Source organism: Pelodiscus sinensis, chromosome 1, assembly GCF_049634645.1.
Source record: "Pelodiscus sinensis isolate JC-2024 chromosome 1, ASM4963464v1, whole genome shotgun sequence".
NCBI lineage: Eukaryota > Metazoa > Chordata > Testudines > Trionychidae > Pelodiscus > Pelodiscus sinensis.
Genome location: NC_134711.1, coordinates 192,887,356 through 192,905,340, shown reverse-complemented (window position 1 = coordinate 192,905,340; position 17,985 = coordinate 192,887,356). Strand labels below are relative to the sequence as shown.

The 17,985-nt window shown below is 40.0% G+C and overlaps 1 protein-coding gene across 4 annotated transcripts in view; it reads left to right on the top strand.

Annotated features, from left to right (window-relative positions):
- Nucleotides 1-17,985, top strand: part of KDM6A (lysine demethylase 6A) — a 299,506-nt gene that overhangs the window by 279,591 nt on the left and 1,930 nt on the right. For all 4 annotated transcript variants that reach the window (XM_075912756.1, XM_075912767.1, XM_075912747.1 and 1 more), the window contains 4 exons: nt 1,709-1,896; nt 3,037-3,178; nt 15,843-15,969; nt 16,914-17,084. In XM_075912756.1, coding sequence (XP_075768871.1) covers nt 1,709-1,896; nt 3,037-3,178; nt 15,843-15,969; nt 16,914-17,084 — 628 coding nt within the window. The remainder of the gene's footprint in view (nt 1-1,708; nt 1,897-3,036; nt 3,179-15,842; nt 15,970-16,913; nt 17,085-17,985) is intronic.

Below are 17,985 nucleotides of genomic sequence, written 5' to 3'. Positions count from 1 at the left end.
ACCTAAAAAAAAAAATCAGTCATTGCCACCCTCTTGGATTTTTTGTTATGAACCTCAAGACCAGCTGTCACTCTTACTCAAATAGTCATCTTTCCATATCAGTACAATGGTAGAACAGCAGAGAAATTTCTACTGCTCCTCTGCATGATTAATTTGCCATATTACACAAGTGTTTCTGTGGGTTTTTTAAATGCCCATGATGGCTCACAGGAAACAATTAAAATAAATCCATATTTTTTTAATTATGTACATTAGCAAACTTTTAAAAAAATGTGTTCATAATAGTGGCATGTTTTTGACTGAACAAAGCTGAGCCATTACAATAACCGAATTATTGAAGATGACTAGGTAGACTCTGTATTTATTCACAGGAAGAAATGTATGTGAGCCAGAACTCTTCAGTTGATCTGACTGCTGTTATATAATTATATAACAGTATGCTTATTATATAGCAATTGACAAATAATTACAGAAGTGGTAAAAGATTACATTGCCAGTCATACATATACAGACGTATTTTCTAGGAAATAGGCTGTGTGTCACTAGAATGGCTATCTGGTTGTATATATTTTCATCTAAAACTGTGGAACTTAACCTTTAGAAGTCTTAATATGTTTGCTACAATTTCTTCAGTATAATCCTAAATTTTGAAAGAATCACTTAATTTACAATCAGGTGTTTCTAGGAGTGCTTTTTTGTTTTACATGGTTGATTACTTACACATTTTATGTAACATACATTAATTAAATTATTGTTCTTGGAACATATTACAATGTTATTGTCGTAATCCCCAAGATAATTAATGCTATCCAATTGTGTTGCACTTGCTTCCGAAGTTAGATTGTAGAGTTAGGATCCATTTACATGAAGAAGCAAGGAAAGAATAGGTTACTTAAGAAAACACCTTTAATGGAAAAGTCAAAGAATAAAGACCTCAGTTTTGCTGGTGTTCCGTGACCAGTGACATTGTAACATACTGAATGCACTTTACTGTTACTGTAATGTTGAATTGGTTTGTTGGAGAATTCAGTCACCATAGCAACTAATACCTTGGCCTCTTTACTGAGACTGATGAGAACACAGCTAGTGATGGTAGTCATGTTGGAGATGTTTTCACCAGTGGCTATGCCTTATCAAATCCAGACTTTTTTCCTAAAATTTCCCACTGTTGCTGCCATACAATTACAGCAGCAGTATTGAAGTGCTAGAGTAGAAAAAGCAGTAGCAACCAATGGCATTTTGAATTGTATGCTGTGTGCACCTGCTTTGAGCCGAGTTAGAGGTCATAGTAGTTAAAATGCCAAACTAATGTTATGCTGAATGCAACTATCAATGAAGTTGTATTATTGGTAGCAATTTTGGGAAATTTTAAGAAAAAATAGTGTAGACAAAACCATGGAAAAAATGGAAGCCATCAGCTCATTTCACACTGGCAGGCAAATTGCTACATACAGATTCAGGATATAATGACCCTGCTGGATTCAAATCAGTCATTTTAGAGGTGAAAACATTGGATTGTTTGAGGTTTTTCTTTATCGTCTGTTTTTTACCATTTCCTATGTCGTCAATCATTGGTTGGCAGCATTTGTAATAGTGATCAACTCTATGCAAGTATGTTGATTAACTTGACTTTATCTTACCAATTAGCAAAGACTCATAATTTATCTGTTGATAAATGTAAAGGACTGTGTTTTTCTTACTTTTTCAGAAATAATATGAATTTCCTAATGGGCTCTTGGTGGCCTAACCTGGAAGACTTATATGAAGCCAATGTCCCAGTCTATAGGTTTATTCAGAGACCTGGGGATTTGGTATGGATAAATGCTGGCACTGTTCATTGGGTTCAGGCTATTGGCTGGTGCAACAACATTGCTTGGAATGTTGGCCCTCTTACAGGTATGGTGAAATAGTATGGTGACAAACAATTTGTTGATATTGTTCCACATACATCCCAACTGTATTGACCATATTTTATTAGATAAAAATTGTGTACAACTATATAATGTTAAAAACTTGAAATATGTTCCTCTGACGGCAGATAGAAAACACAAGCACCACCACTGTCATTTCAGGATTTATTTACAGTAACCTCCAGTGTTCCTGCTAAGATTTTCCATCCATGAGTGGAGTGAGTTTTGTTTAGTCTTGTGCACCAATATTGAGGTCATGTGCGCTTGTTTTGATGTATGCCACTATGGCACCCAAGTTAAGGAGATGAGGATTAACCAGTCTGATTGGGTTTTCAAGTGTTAAGTGCAGTCTTTTAGTTTAAAATGAATAAAAACATTCAATAAGATGTTTCAAACCCAAAGCTACAAGAGAATTATGTGGAGTTATTGGGGTTCAAACCTGGTTAAAGAAGAAAAATAATCTGAGAATGGGAGGAAACTCGGTATCAGAACAAAAGAGGAAAAATACATACTCCCAAAAATCATTATTTTCTTAAATAGCCATGCACAAGATAAACTTCTTTTGGTTTAGTGCAATAAGTAGTGTCATTCCATGAACAGATGAATTGACTGGTGTTTCCTGAGCAGCAGCAACACATTTTGCAACAAGACGCTTATTGCTTAGTGTAAATGTAACGTGCCAAACCTATCACAACAAACATCTCTCTATTAGGTAATCTGTCTAGAAATTGCATATTGTAAATACATGACAGAATTTTAATATAGAATAGGATGGAACAAAGGCAATTGGAGAAACTTGCAAACGAGGTTTTTAATCCTAAAATATTTGAGATTTTAAAAATCCTATTTAAAGAAGTGGTTGGCTTATTTTTTAAATGAAACCATTTTAAAAATCATTACTTTATTAAAACTGTGTTGTAATTGTATGTGCTCTAATTCTAAATATTGTTTAGACTGTTGTATCGTTTTTGTACTTTGAAAACTTTAAAAATTGTAATGGTAACCATTGTAGCATACTGTATGCAATTTCTTAAATCTTAAAAAAATTAGGTTATGAGTGTGATCAAGATATTTTATTATATCCTTTAATGTCTTGTCTTAAAATTTCTGTAACTTTTTCTTAAAGCCTGTCAATATAAATTGGCAGTGGAACGGTACGAGTGGAATAAATTGCAAAGCGTGAAGTCAATAGTACCCATGATTCATCTTTCATGGAACATGGCACGGAATATAAAGGTCTCAGATCCAAGGCTTTTTGAAATGATCAAGTATGTATATTTTAAACTTTTTGTGTATCCATTTCCAATTTGATTATTTACTGTTCTTATTTTAACTGTTAAAACAGATTGAAATCATCACATTTAATTTGAACAGATTGTGAAGTAGAACTTCTCTTCTAGGAAGAAACAAAGGTGGTCTTTTAAGCCAAAATTTTTTTTTTTCAGAATAAATTTATTTCTAATTAAATCCATTTTATTAGTCTGTGTTTAGCATTACATGAAATGAATTCTGTTTTGATCCAGTAAATTAAGCATGTAATTTAATTTTCATGCCTAGATTTCCTGAGAGATATTAATCTTAACTGCAAATTTAGAAGTTTTTTCGAAATATTTTAGGTTTCAGTTCTGAAACTTCTATGCAGAGAGGCCTCTGACTCTGATGGGTCCCTGCTTGAACACAGGGGTTTGCCTATGTATAACAACAAGTTGAAAGATTAGGCCTTTTACTGTCAGTAAACTTCAGACTCCAGGTGAAAATGTTTAATTATTTTTAAAGTTAAACTTAATATTTTAATAATAAATTTACATGTTCATTTCCAGTACTCCTATTTATCTAATTTATATCCTATCACTTGGAGAGCTGGTGAAAACATCCTTGACATGCAAGGAGGCAGGGTTTGGAAAGCCTCTTTTCCTCCCTCCTTTCATTTGAAGAGTCTTGCAGCTGATGAAATTCAGAAAATGAAATGGGAACATTCTGGGTTCAAAAGTAATAGGGTTTGTTGGGAGTATGGGTGTGTGTAGTTATTCCTACATTTTCATAAGTGCATTTCGCAGGCTCAGGGCACTTTTAACATAGCTTTCAAAGCCATACAAATCTATACAAAAATAAAAAATCTGACATCACTTTTGCCCTCTGAAATTCTAAGAAAACAGATGAGCATTCCAGCCTATTCTTCTCCTGATGAAATACATTACCAAGAAATTAAATATTCTGTGCCCCAAAAAATAAAAATTCTTTGCACAATATTTAAAATGCTGCAAATGTTGTCAATGAATAAATGTGGAGACTCCAGCATGTAAGTGAGAAGCACAGGCTGCTGGCTGCACAGAGATGGGAGATCACTCACACTCCACCCTGGAACAGGTGATATGGTGGGAGAAGCTCCATTGGATCCTGACATAGCACAAGGACCAGGCCTGTCCCCAAAATACCCTAGAGCCCTGTGTCTCTGTACCAGCTGTGGGCAGCCTAGCAGGATCCAAGTCTGGAGGGGCTAAGTATGGAAACATCCACGTGTCTGTGATGAGAAGGTTTTGCGTGAGAACATCTGAGTGTAAATGGTTCAGTCAGAGGTCCAGTAGGGGGTCTGGCTGTAGGGACCTCAATGCAGGGGAAGGTCTGGAGCTGGGAGATTGGGACTTATTGAGTACGATCTCGGTACGGGGGCTTATCAGGGTGATCCATGTGGGGGGCGGGTGTTTGAGTGCAGATGACTCCGGGGGAAGTGGGGGAGAGATGGTCTGGATGCAGAGGAGCTATGGATGAAGTAGGTGAGGTTAACAGGGTAAGGATTCAGGTAATGGGTGGCTCAACGAGAGGGCTTTAAGTGTTGGGGGGGCTCAATATGGATATCTAGTTCCTGGAGTTCTGGGTGCAGCTGGTTGGGGCTCATTTGGGTGGGGGGTGTCATTGGTGTGGTCCAGGTGTGCTGGGTTAGGATGGGTCTTGAAGTGGGAGCTTGAGTATAAAGGATTCTGTGAGGGATTGTCTGGGTTCAGGGATGGGTTTCAGCAGGGGGGCTAGGTGCAGAGGGGCTCAATATGCAGTAAGGGAGGTTCAGCAGAGTGGAGGTTCATTCAGGTGCAAGATAGGGATGTTAACTTGGGATTAATTTACTAGTCGAGTAGTCAATAGGCACTTCTGCATTCCTCCTTTGAAATGTGCATTTCAAAGTTGGAATGCTGCATGGAGCTCAGGGCCAGCAGGAAGTCCCACTGACTCCAGGCTCCACACAAGTGCTTCCTCTTTGAAATGCACAGGAACCCCAGTGGGGGTTCCTGTGCATTTCAATGCAGAAGTATCTGCATGAAAGCCTGGGATCAGCAGGGAATGATCCATCTGATCCCAGACTCCAAGCCGTTTTGAAATGCCATGTGGTAATGGGTAAGATAGTTTGAGTATTTGTTCATTCCTTCCCGGAGAGTGTCGACTTTTAACATGAATTCATTTAACATGAACAAATACTCAAACTATCTTACCCATTACCATTACCAAGATAGCTTCCCCAATTATCACCTCTAATACCATTAGCTCACAGACATCCCACTCTCCCCACCTCTAATATCAATTCACAGACACTTACCTTCCTTCCTCTTCCCCCCCCCCCCCCCCGCATCCCCCTCCTGTTCTGAAATGTGATTTGTCCTTTTCATATATGTTCGTTTTTTAAAATTGTATCCTTTGGTATATATGGTTGTGACTATTTTCTTCCACTATGTGATCTGAGGAAGTGGGTCTGGCCCACGAAAGCTCATCACCTAATAAACCATCTTGTTAGTCTTTAAAGCGCTACATTGTCCTGCATTTTGCTTCAGCTACCCCAGACTAACACGGCTACATTTCTATCACTATTCTACTAGTCCTTAACATCCCTAGTGCGAGAGTCGCAATGCAGGGTCCTGAGGGTGATTCTCCATGGGTGTGTCTGGATATGGGAGCGTTGGGATGCACACCGGTTGGGCACACAGAGGATTAGCTCCCCACATAGTCGCCCCTCTCTCCGCAGCTGATGGGAGCCGGAAGTTGGGGGTACACAGCTTCCTGCAGCCAAGGGATGTTTCTGGGGCTTCATCTTCTCTGGCAATTCCATGCAGATGAAGAAGTCCTATCCTGGCCAGATCAGCTGGTACTAGCAGCTGAGTTTGGCATAGGGTAAGAACCACCGGCCCAGGTGTCATAAGCACTGCTGTCTGCTGTAATTTACCTAACTGGCTGCTTCAAGAATCCAAAATTATATGCCCATGCTGCTGGGAAGGGGTAGGTGCCCACTCCTGTAGCTTTCCTTTGCTTCTCATCCAAATCATTTTTTTGCAGGGAAGCAAAGAAATCTTATGGGGACATGAATTTTGGATACATGCTGTGGCATAAAGTTCCCCAAGGAGTAATATTCTGTAGACCAACATATTCATGACCTTTTGGTCACTCCAGGCAAGGAAGAGGCTAATGAATTTCAGAGTATAAATGACACATCACAGTTCCCATCCTTTAATCAGAGGGAGCTTATAAATCACTTTGTAGATGACCTGCAAAAAACTGGCCCAAGTGGTCTGAGGCTGTTTTCCTGACACTTTTTTACATTAAAAATTTGCATCCTGCCTATGCTGGAACACACTCTGATGGTTTGAGAAATAACAAGATGGTGACAATATAAATGCCAAGACTGGAAGTTGGGAGAGAAAAGGATTTTTAGTAAGACCATTTAAAAGTCTAGGTTTTAGACTCATAGACTTTAAGGTCAGAAGGAACCATTATGATCATCTAGTCTGACCCCCTGCACAGTGCAGGCCACAGAATCTCACCCACCCCTCCCAGAATAATCCTCTCACTAATATCTCAGATATTGAAGCCTTCAAATACTTTGAAGACCCCAAGATGCAGAGAATCCTCTAGCTGTGATCTGTACCCCATGCTACAGAGGAAGGCGAAAAACCTCCAGGGCCTCTGCCAATCTACCCTGGAGGAAAATTCCTTCCCGACCCCAAATATGGCGATTAGCTAAACCCTGAGCATGTGGGCAAGACTCATCAGCCAGACACCCAGAAAGTTCTCTATAGTAACTCCTATCATCCCTCCATTGAACTATTCCCACTGATAATGAATGGACAATTAGTTACCATGGGCTTGTGAAACATCTCTAACTTCAGTGACTACCTTTTTGGGTAAAGACAGCCTTTATTAAAAATTCAAGATTCTTCCCCAAAGAACGGACATTCTGGATCAGATCAGAGATATGACTAGCCCAATATCCTGTCTTCTGACAGTGGCCATTGAGGGAATGAACAGATCAGGTAACTATCAAGTGATCCCTCTCATCACCCATTTCCAGCTTCTACCATTTCAGTTAAGCAGCTAGAATTCACAGTAAACATCTTTGGAAAATCCCAGAGATTCTCCAGCAAACCCAGGGAAGACTAAACTACTGCTGTTTCTGTTTGACTAACAGCTGCTGGGAATCTAATTAGATGCCTAAATTGCAAATGTACGCTACAAATAAAGATCCCCTTTAATCAGAGAGCATATATTCCCCAGTATCTCCTCTCTCTGACCTGGCTTAAATGTCATCCAGTAAGTTATCGCCCAACCCACAATTTTTGCTAGTCTAAGACAAGTGTTAGTTCATACTTATTAGGCTGGTTGAAATGGAAATGGAAAGGTGTCATTAGCATACAGAACATACTGTAGTCCATGTCTCTTTTCTTGCCCTCATTAGAGAGAGAGAGAGAGAGATGAATATAGGGGTCTCAGCTGATACTCTCTGAAATCTCATTTGAATGCCCTTGGGAAAGAAGAGCCAGTGTCCAAAACTAACCACTGAACTTGTTCAAGGGGAAAGAGATGAGGTCATCTGAGAACAGCTGTATTCACTCCTGCTAGTTTTGATGGTTATTTATATTGCCAATACTTTATGGTCATTTGCTTTCACTGAATATCAGCATGAACACTTGATTCATCACCAGGAAGAGAATTTTTTCAATGCAACAGGTGCGATCTCTGTGCCAAATGTAGATCTGCATCCTAATTAACAACGGTCATGGAAATCCAAGGCATCAAGATTGTCTAAAATAGTTACCTCTTCTGGGAGTGAAGCATCAAAATAAGTAGTAAACAGGATAGAAAAGGACTTTTTTAGTTCAATGAAAACTAACTTGTGCTTCTAATTTGAAAAATAAGCAAAAATATTCTGCGGTGACATAGGCACTAGCATACGTGGTAATGAGCACTGATTAAAATCTAAATGTGAATGAGTATACATGTAAATGTTTGGGACTCTGGTGCAAGGGAAGGAATTATTAAAACAAATACATCTGAAAGAAAGTTTGGACATCTTAAGATACCCCAATAAATATCCAATCCAGCATTGTTCTCTCTTAAATAAGTGCAAACAAAAAGGACCAGAAGCTAAAAAATAAGTATTCAAAGATCTGAAGGTGAAACTGGAATTGTTTGGGGAACCAAATAAAAGTAGCCAAAATAAATTAGGTTGCTCTGAGAAAAGACACCCTTATCTCCCAAAAAACAAACAAAAGAATCCCCAAATTATAATAGTGTAAGTGTCTAAAGCAGTGGTTCTCAAACTTTCTGGCCTGTGGCCCACATGACTCAATGTTAACCTCTCCATGGACCACCAATTGCCAATGGAAACTCACTGTTAATTGCATAATTGTGCCTGAGCCATTTTGCTAGTGCTGCAACTAGGGAGAATGGTTTAATTTTAAATGATTAAACAGATTAAGCATTTAAACTTTCTCGTTCATTTAAAATGAAGTTTGATAAATTAAATAAAGAATTTGTGTCCAATACAAAATGTTTCAATTTTTTATGTATTTATGGCAGGTATGGGGAACCTTTTTTGGGTTGGGGGCCACCAACCCACGGAAAAATCAGTTGGGACCACACAAGTGAGAAACAAAAAACTTCCTCCAACATAATCCGTGTTTACATAGCAAGCAGTTACTTTGACTTAATGTCAAAATAATGGCGAGCTGGAGGAGTTCTTACTCTGACTCCTGAAATCCTCACTTTACGAGGAGCAAGGGAAGTCGGAGGATGAGTGCTCTAACTCAGGCTTCCTCCTGTGTAGATCATGCCAAAAGCCAAAATAAGCTATTTTGACTTGTTACACAGTTGACTTAGCTCAAGTTGTGTAGTATATTTCAGATTTAGCCCTGCTGTGTAAACGTACCCTGAGACACCTCACTCCTCTGGCACTCCAGCCCCATAGGGTGAGAGGAAGGGACAAGGAGGACTGAGATTCAGGGCTTCCCATAGGCCAGATTTACTTTTCTGTGGTTCTGGAGTTAGTGGATTTTGTTGACCCCCTTAGCCTCTGGGGTGCAGACAAAAATGAGGGGCTCAGTGTGCGGGACAGGACTGCCAGTGACTAGGATAGGGATGGGGTACAGATTCTGGGCAGGAGGTGGGGTACTGTAAGGGAGGTGAGGGTGGCTGTCTGTGTGGAAGGTAGGGTACAGAAGCAAACTGGGACAAGGGTGCTTGGCTAGCAGGAAGGGAGTAAGAACAACAGTAGATGCAGTAGTAGGTGTCTGGCCAGGGGGAGGTGCAGGAGCAGACTGGGGGTAAGGTATCTGGCCAGGAGGGAGGGTGAAGGTGCAAGCTGGGGGGAGGCTGTGGGAGCAAGCTGGGAGTGTGGCATCTTGGCAGGGGGAAGGGGTGAGTGAGGGAGATTGGGTGTGGGGGTCTGGGCATGAGGGGCAGCACTTACCTGGTTTTGTGCCCCTGTTGCTCCCAAGCACCACCTTCCACTACACCCATTTGTCAGCCAATGGGAGCAGCGGGAAAAGCTTCCAGATAGCGCATCACTGCACTGCCTTTCCTTCAGCAGGGTGGGGGGCAAGCTCAGTTTCCCTCCTTCTCCCCCACACAGCAGGAACCCACGCTGCTGCTCCAGCCTTGCAGTCACCACACAGCCACAAGGCTTGAGCACCAGCTCTGGCAACTTGCTTGGAAGGTGGTGGGGAGGTGAAGAAACCCACACCTTCCCAACTAGACCCGGCTCACAGAGAGAGGCAGAGCAAGTGGCTCCATGTGCTGCTGCTCCCACCCCACTCCAACCCACCGGAGGAATGGCAGTTCATGGAGCCACTTGCTCTGCCTCTCTCCTCAAGCTGGGTCTGGCAGTGAAGGTTGGGGTTTCTTCACCTTTCCTCTTCCTCCGGGCAGGAAGCCAGAGCTGGTACTCCAGCTTTGTGGCTGAGCAGAAACCACGAAGCTGGAGCAGCAGCATGTGTTCCTCACTGCGTGGGAGGGGAGGAGGCTGAGCTCAAGTCATGGGCCACCTGTAAGACAGCCGTGGACCACAGCAGATCGGCAGACTGCATTTGGGAATTAGTGGTCTAAAGGAATAAGAAATGCCTTTACAAATCTGTCACACCAAAAGAAAGAGGAAATATTAGAGAGAGTAGGTACACATTAATGAATAAGGAGAATTCTAAAATGATTAAAATATTTGGTAGCTTAAAAAAATTGGGTTTGGGTAACTAAAATGAAGTGATGGGATATTGAATATAAAAACATAGGTAAAAAGATACTTAGGAAATAGTGAGTGTGCTCAAATCAGCAAATCCAGATGATATGCATTCCAGGACATTTGCACCAGAATAGAGAAGTTATTAAGGATATATCTAACAAGCACCCTGCATCAAGGGGATAAACAAGATGCCAACCAGGCTTTGAAAGCTTCACCAAATATGACGGTTCAGATGTAGACCTCACTGCCCTTCCTCACAGAAGAAATCAAGCAGACACTTCTGTTACAGTGGATTCACCCTGTGTATGTAATGTAAGACATTACGTAAACCTATCTCATACCTTAATCTAATATACTACTTGGAGCAGGGTTTCCCAAATTTTTGAAAGCTGAGCCTGCCTTCAGGAAAGTGAAATTATTCGTGCCTCCCTTTAGCCCCACTGTGTATTGTTAATTTGTACATCTTTCATCAGCTCCCTCCCCTTAACAAGTCCTTCAAGCATCAGACACACTGGGGAACATTGGAGTAGATCTTCCTAATCATACTCTTCTCTATTACATGCTTTGATTATCAAAGAAATACTTTAAAACGTCAGTATTGTTAAATATCGCTGGCATTACAGCTGGCTTCTGGGTTTGCAGCTATTATTTGTCTCTCTAAAAGCTCAAGCAGCTATTGCTTCAGCGTCTGCTCTTAGGTCATTTTTGTGTGCTTTCTTCACAACTGAAACAGAAAATTTTGACAATGAAAGCTGAGAACAATTGAGGAAAGGACATGAGCATATTTGGTGTTGCTCTTAGGCCTGCCCAAATAACTCATTTAAATATTAGCATGGAGGCACAAAATATTGACAATTAAAAAAAAATTATTTGTAATTCAGGGCATATTTCTTAAGTAGGTAGTGTATCAGAATTTTTTCCTAAATTGTTAAAACTAATAAATTTTATTGTGCATTTTCAGTTACAAAAAAAATAGCCAGCAAGTAGAACAGATGGAAAATTAAAAAGTGTCTTTCTAGTCCACAGATGTCTGATATTGGACTCATTCCACCGACTGCCTCTCCAAACTGATGCATTTAATTGGCCAGTCTCAAAGGGGGTGATTGCAGTGGCATGCTGGAGAGAGGTGGCCTGATTAGGGATTGTACATACCAACAGTCCTCATAGATTTAAAGTACTTGATTTTCTGTGGCCATAAATTATGGACCTGCCTCAGATGTCTGCAAGTTTCTTAATGGCAATTCAATGAAAGAACTAAATAGATTAAATAAACTGATACTCTTAAAACATAATTATATAATATGATGGCTCTTGATGAGCAAGTGTATTTCTGAAATTCCTCCTGCATTCTTTCAAAGGTACTCAATTTAATTTTAAATATTGGTAAATGCTGTCTATAGAACTAGATGAAAGTTTACTCATCCTTTATTAGCAAGGTCAAGAGCTGCACATTTCTTACCATTCTTAGAGATGTATCTGTTTTTTAAATGTTTCATTTAACTCTTGTTTTGATATAAATTAATTTCCTGGTCTCTTTCAAAACTTTTCCCAATAGTTAGCTTTTATCTTCTCTGACTTGATCATTCCTGCTTTTGTGTGAAATAATCCCAGGCCTTTTCTTTTCTGTGGGCTGATTTAAATCACTTGATACTAAAAATTATAAAATTTGGTTTTAAACTTTGTAATGTTTGTACTGTAACAATTTTAGATAAAATGTATAATGAAGAAAATTATGATTTTTTTTTTAGGGTCAGAACATTTAGGATCTCTTTTTTGAATTTTACAAAGTTTCTATGCTCAAAAACCAAAATATTGAAAATTAGGGTCCTGACCCTGCAAATACTTAAAATAGACATAACCTTAACTTTACTTACATGAATAACCCCTTTCATTGACGTCAGTGTGGAATTACTTTTGCTTGAAATTAAGCACAGGTGTAAGTGTATCATACATTAGGAACTAAAATTTTATTCATCATTTCTTATAGTGGCATAAAATCTGTCACTTCTGGGTGTGTGTGCTGTGTGCATGATCATCGGAAGGTTTTCCCTAGCCTTTCCCTTTTGGGTCAGCTGTGTAGCCCCCTGGAGTGGTGCTTTCATGGTGATGTATATACGTGCCTGCCAACCCGCTGCCTGTTCAGTTCCTTTTTACTGCCAGTGATGTTTGGAATAGTTTGAGCTCTTGCGTTTGCAAGTGACTCCCTATTAGACTTTATCTCTTGTAAATAATTTGCATATTTAGTAAATATTGTAGTTGGATCTAGAGTTAGTACATTTACTTTGAGGGGATTCCCTCTCATTTTTATCCTGGGACTTGGGCATGCCTCAGTGTCAGGTTTTTAAGCAATGTGGCAAGCACTTTAAGTCTGTGCCCAATGGGGATCTTTATGACTCCTGCCTAACGTGCCTGGGAGAGGGTTTTCAAGCAGATAGGTGCAAAATCTGAGGAGGCTTTAAGCCCAAGTTAAAAAGAAGCGGAATTCCTGTTGGAACTCCTTATGGAGTCATCTCTTCACCCTCCACCTGTGCCAGATGGAGCACCCTTAGCCTCAGTGCAGGACACCTTGGCACCAAGGAAGGACTATATTAAAAAGAGCACAGGCACAGATCCCTGCCTCCAGCATGCAACACTGACCTTAGTCTCTGTTGCCACAGAAGAAAAAGGTAAAGGGGGCCATTTCCCTGTTAGATTGAAATGTGAGACCATCAGTAGGGTGCATCCCACACCAGGACTCCCAGTAGCTGGCCCACAGATACCAGCACTGTTGATTCCATCCTCACAGAGCAATCCGTCGACTCGGTATTGATGGACTCTCCAGTTGAGGAGGATTTGGAGGTGGACCTCAATCTTTCCTCTATATCCGTGGTCACCAACCAGTAGATCGCGATCTACTGGTAGATCTTGGAGGCTCTAAAAGTAGCTCTTGAGCCCTCTCTGAACTGCGCACCTGTGCAGTACATTTACATTAGATTTCCTCATTTGAGGAGCAGCTACTCACCAAGCAACAGCACAGGTGAGTAGCTGCGAGGAATGGTGGGAATTTTTTTTTTAAAGTAGCAGTATAAGGATCGGGGATAGCAAGTGATGGAGAGGTGGAGAATAGAGAGGGCTTCAAGGAAGGGGTGGGGCGATAGATCTTGACTTGGTCTGTCATTTAAAAAGTGATCTTGGGTGTAAAAAGGTTGGAGACCGCTGCTCTATATCATTCCACATCACCATGGCGTTCCTCTCTGGAACCATCAGTATCTTCTCTGCTGTGGTCAGGCTCAGTCCTGACTGTCCCAATGAAGCAAGTACCAATCCCGGCACTGCCCTAAGCAAGAGGAAGGGTAGGCAATGCTGCTGGTGTCATGGCCATCTCAGTGGCAGGATCCAATACAGTGGCCATTCTGGATATCATGGGCCTACCAAGTGTCCAGCTCCAGAATATCATCTGTGGCCTCAGTGAATCCTCGACTCTTTGGATATCTCTCTTTCCTGTGCAATACCAAGTATTTGGGATGAACCATCAGAGGACAAACATCAGATGCCATCGAGATCTGACCCCGACTGATGCCATGACACCCATAGTACCAAACTTAGCACCTGCCTTAGGAGCATCCAACATTCTCCAGGCAGCCATCAGGGAACCAGAGTAGCAGGAAGATTTGGTCCCACCTGATGAAGGTATGGCAGGAACTATTACTCTTCCTGCAGTGGACACCATGGCCCATCAGGATCCTCTAAAAAGGGTGGCCCAGAACCTTCATTTGAAGGTGGAGAAAGTTACAGAGGACTTGGATACCTGGCTTCTGAGGGACCCTCAAAGTTGGCTCTGCTCCTTATCAAAATAATCCAGAATACTAGTAAGGTGATCTAGCAGATTCCTGCCTCCAATACAACTAATGACTATACACACATTGACTCAGTGACCCACTGCCAGTTGTCACCTTGTTAGTTTATCTTGGGAACAGGGTCCTATTTAATCTAAGGCTAATATACTTCCCTTCTAGTACTCTCCTGTAACCCATCTGGCCTGACCTTATCACATAGGTAACTTTAAAAATATATATTTATCAGCATTAGCAATTAAAAGTTATTTAGACTTAAATACATTATCAAGTTACTGAGACCTTTTATTCACAGGTCAAAAATATTTAGCATTTTTTATAGTCCGACAAGCCATTTTAGATTTTTCAACTTTTGGAAGTTGTGTGCCTGGAAATGGGGTTAGTTGCTAATGTAGAATGGGCTTATTTGCTTATCAGTTTTGTCTTTCATTTTTTGCTGTGTTCTTGCAGTAATATGCTAACAAGCCCCCAGATCTGGGAGTTTGGGTGTTTTTTTCAGCATAGATTACATTTTAAGTATGAAATGTCAGTGTCTCAATGTAGGAACTAAAATTTTGCTAACTTAAACAAATACGAATATATACACTAGTCATTTTAGACTGTAAAAGCATGGGTTTCCAAACTGGGGGGGGGGGTGAGAGTTTTTCAAAAATCAAAAAGGGTGCAGGATGTCAAAAAGTTTGGGAACCACTGGTTGCAAAGACAGTAAGGAACTAGCCATGTCTCAGAATGATATTTGGGAAGGGCAGAGAGGAATACATTTTTTTCATTTTTTTATCTATCATTTTTTCTTCCTCTTATGTTTTCCAGGATGTCTGTAATGTATGTAGCTATCCTTTGGAGAGGAAAATCTGAGTACTGCTCAAATGAAAAGGATAGTTGAGAACTGAAAATTATTGTTAATGAAAATATAAATTTGAAATTTTAAAAACTCAGACAACCCATTTTTGGTCCACTTCTGAGAACAGTTGTAGAACTTCACATAATATTGGAAAGCAAAATGATGTATTGCTTAATGATGAATTTGAGCTAAAATTCAAATTTGTTTTTGACATTTACATAGAAATACTGCAAATAATTGTAAATAGTCATTTGGGAACACATTAAGCTTTTATTCATTAATGCAGCAAGCATACTAATGTCAAAGTTTTCTTCCTTTTTTAGACAATTTATTTTCTAAAATTAGTCTGGGTAATTTTTTCCTCCTGAGCTGTAATAATTTCTACCACAACTTACATTTCCAGATGTTAGGCCACTGGAAGATAGCTGTGCTGAGGAAGTGATTTCCTGTTAGGATATTACTCTAAAATGATGCTTTGAATTAGCAACATAATGTTTTGAGTTTCATAAATTAATTTTAAGCTTGTGTTTTAGCCCAGCAAATCGACCAAACTTCTTGTTGATAAAGTTAGATTAAAACAATTGTATAACTAGAGTACACTAAAAACATAGTATTTCACTGTGTTTGAGGAAGTATCATTTACTCCAATTAAAATGTAAAATACTGTCTCTTGTGTTGGGGGCTTAAGATTGAATAAATTAGTGTTGAACTAAATGGCATGAGAAATGTTTGTGTATAAAGTAACCTACTTCTGATTTCTGTGATAGGTATTGCCTGTTGAGAACTCTCAAGCAGTGTCAGACATTGAGGGAAGCTCTAATTGGTGCAGGAAAAGAGGTTGTCTGGCATGGCCGAACAAAGGAAGAGCCAGCTCATTATTGTAGCATTTGTGAGGTCGGTAGAAATAAATGTTAAGAATCTTGTGATTTTAAATTGATCTGTTTTGGGGGAATCTTCCATTATTATTGTTGCTATTAGTAATTTTGTATTTATTTGCATGATGGTAGAAACCACAAGGGGGGCTATACATACCTATATATAAGAAGACATACTGCCATCTCCTAAAACCTTATAATCCAGTCATTTAGATATGGGTTATATTTTGCTAAACTCTTTATTTGTAATGAACATATTGTTACTCATGCCATTATGTGATATTCTAAAAAAAGTTTCATCCTATCTGTACTGAATTGGATTCATTGAGCTTTATTTTTTAGAATTGTATTTGATTGCATTACACTAGTCAGAAATCAATTCAAATGGAGAGAGAGAACTTTGATGTGCTCCCGACAGATATGTTTTGTGAAGAGTGTTTTGATTCTTCCTAGTATTTAACAATATGTTTCTAAAAAACGGAATAGCAATTTTGCTAAAGACCAAATGAAAGGCACCATTTTAGTACCTCTGATCAGGCATTTGTTGTCCTAAGCTGAGAAGCCAAAAAAGGGATAGCAAGCACCCCTCCCCTTATTGGCTAATCAAGTAGCCGATGGAAATTCCATCGACTACTCAATTGGTTGATTAATCAAAATTTAACATCCCTAATGCTTTACAGTGGTAACACTCAGATTATAAAACTTGTTCGGTTAACAGTCACCTACGCTTACGTTAGCGCCTTCATTCAACCTTTTTAATGTCCTACTAGTAGTAGTGGATATGAGTGCCTATTTCTATGACTGAAGCCTGGAGGTGTGAATTTTTCTTGATCTATCTTGACTCTTTTCTATATGCTTATCTACAGTGTCAGAATATAAATCCCAAATCAATCAACCAACCCTTATTTTTGTAGCTTTTCTAAACCAGATTTGAACACTGATTTTCTTTTTCCTGTCACATAGGTGGAAGTCTTTAATCTGCTTTTTGTCACCAGTGAGAGCAATTCTCGGAAGACCTATGTTGTGCATTGCCAAGACTGTGCACGAAAGATAAGTGGGAACCTGGAAAATTTTGTGGTGCTAGAACAGTACAAAATGGAGGACATGATGCAAGTCTATGACCAATTTACATTAGTAAGTTATATTCAGTGGGTGCAAAACTACCTTTGTAAAGCAATTGTATGCTATTTTGATATCTATTTGTATATGAATACAGGCCGTCCTCTCTGTAAGTCCAAGATACGTTCCAAAAAACTTGGATTTATAGCAAAACAACTTAAAGTGGGGGAATTTTTTTTCCCAGAACTGACTTCCATTTTCACAAATTGGTGGCGGAGGGGTTGGGGAGCGGGGGAGGGGAGTTTTGCATGACTTAGGAGCGGGGAATGGGAGGACGTATAACACATCAGTTTCTACAAGCATCAATGACTTCAGTGTGGAACGGATGTATAACCGGGCCAACTTACAGCTGGGACACCCTGTACCTTGAATTTTTGGGTTTAAACAGATTCATAGAATTATATTTTCAATTTTTATGGAGGAAAATATTGAAGGGGAAGAAATGCATGAAAAGTACAGTAATTCTACAGGGTACATAAAGGAGTCTGTAGAAAAGACTGGTGTTAAAGTTAACAAGGATGAGGCTTAAAATGCTAATATTGAGGTTACCCGAAGATCGTGTCTGGATCAGAGGGAGACGGGGCCACCCGTAAGTGGAGAAGACATTTTGCCTTTGTACCCCATTTGAGAGGGTCTCCAAAACTACCTTTGGGTTAAATTTGAGTCACAGTCATTCTGACCTGGCATACAGGGTCTCAGCACCATTCAGATTTGGCTCATCCACTCCATCATCCTGAAGGAAGAGCTGGGCCAAATTTGAGTGAAAGTCATTGTGACTTGGAAAACAGGGTCACAGTGCCATTCAAGTATGGTTCTTATCATTGATTAGTGTTGGAGACAGCTCTGGGAGAGGGGGAAACCAAAGCCTCCCTGGTTTGACCTCACAGGTCTGGGCCCTTTCTGAAACCCATTCCAT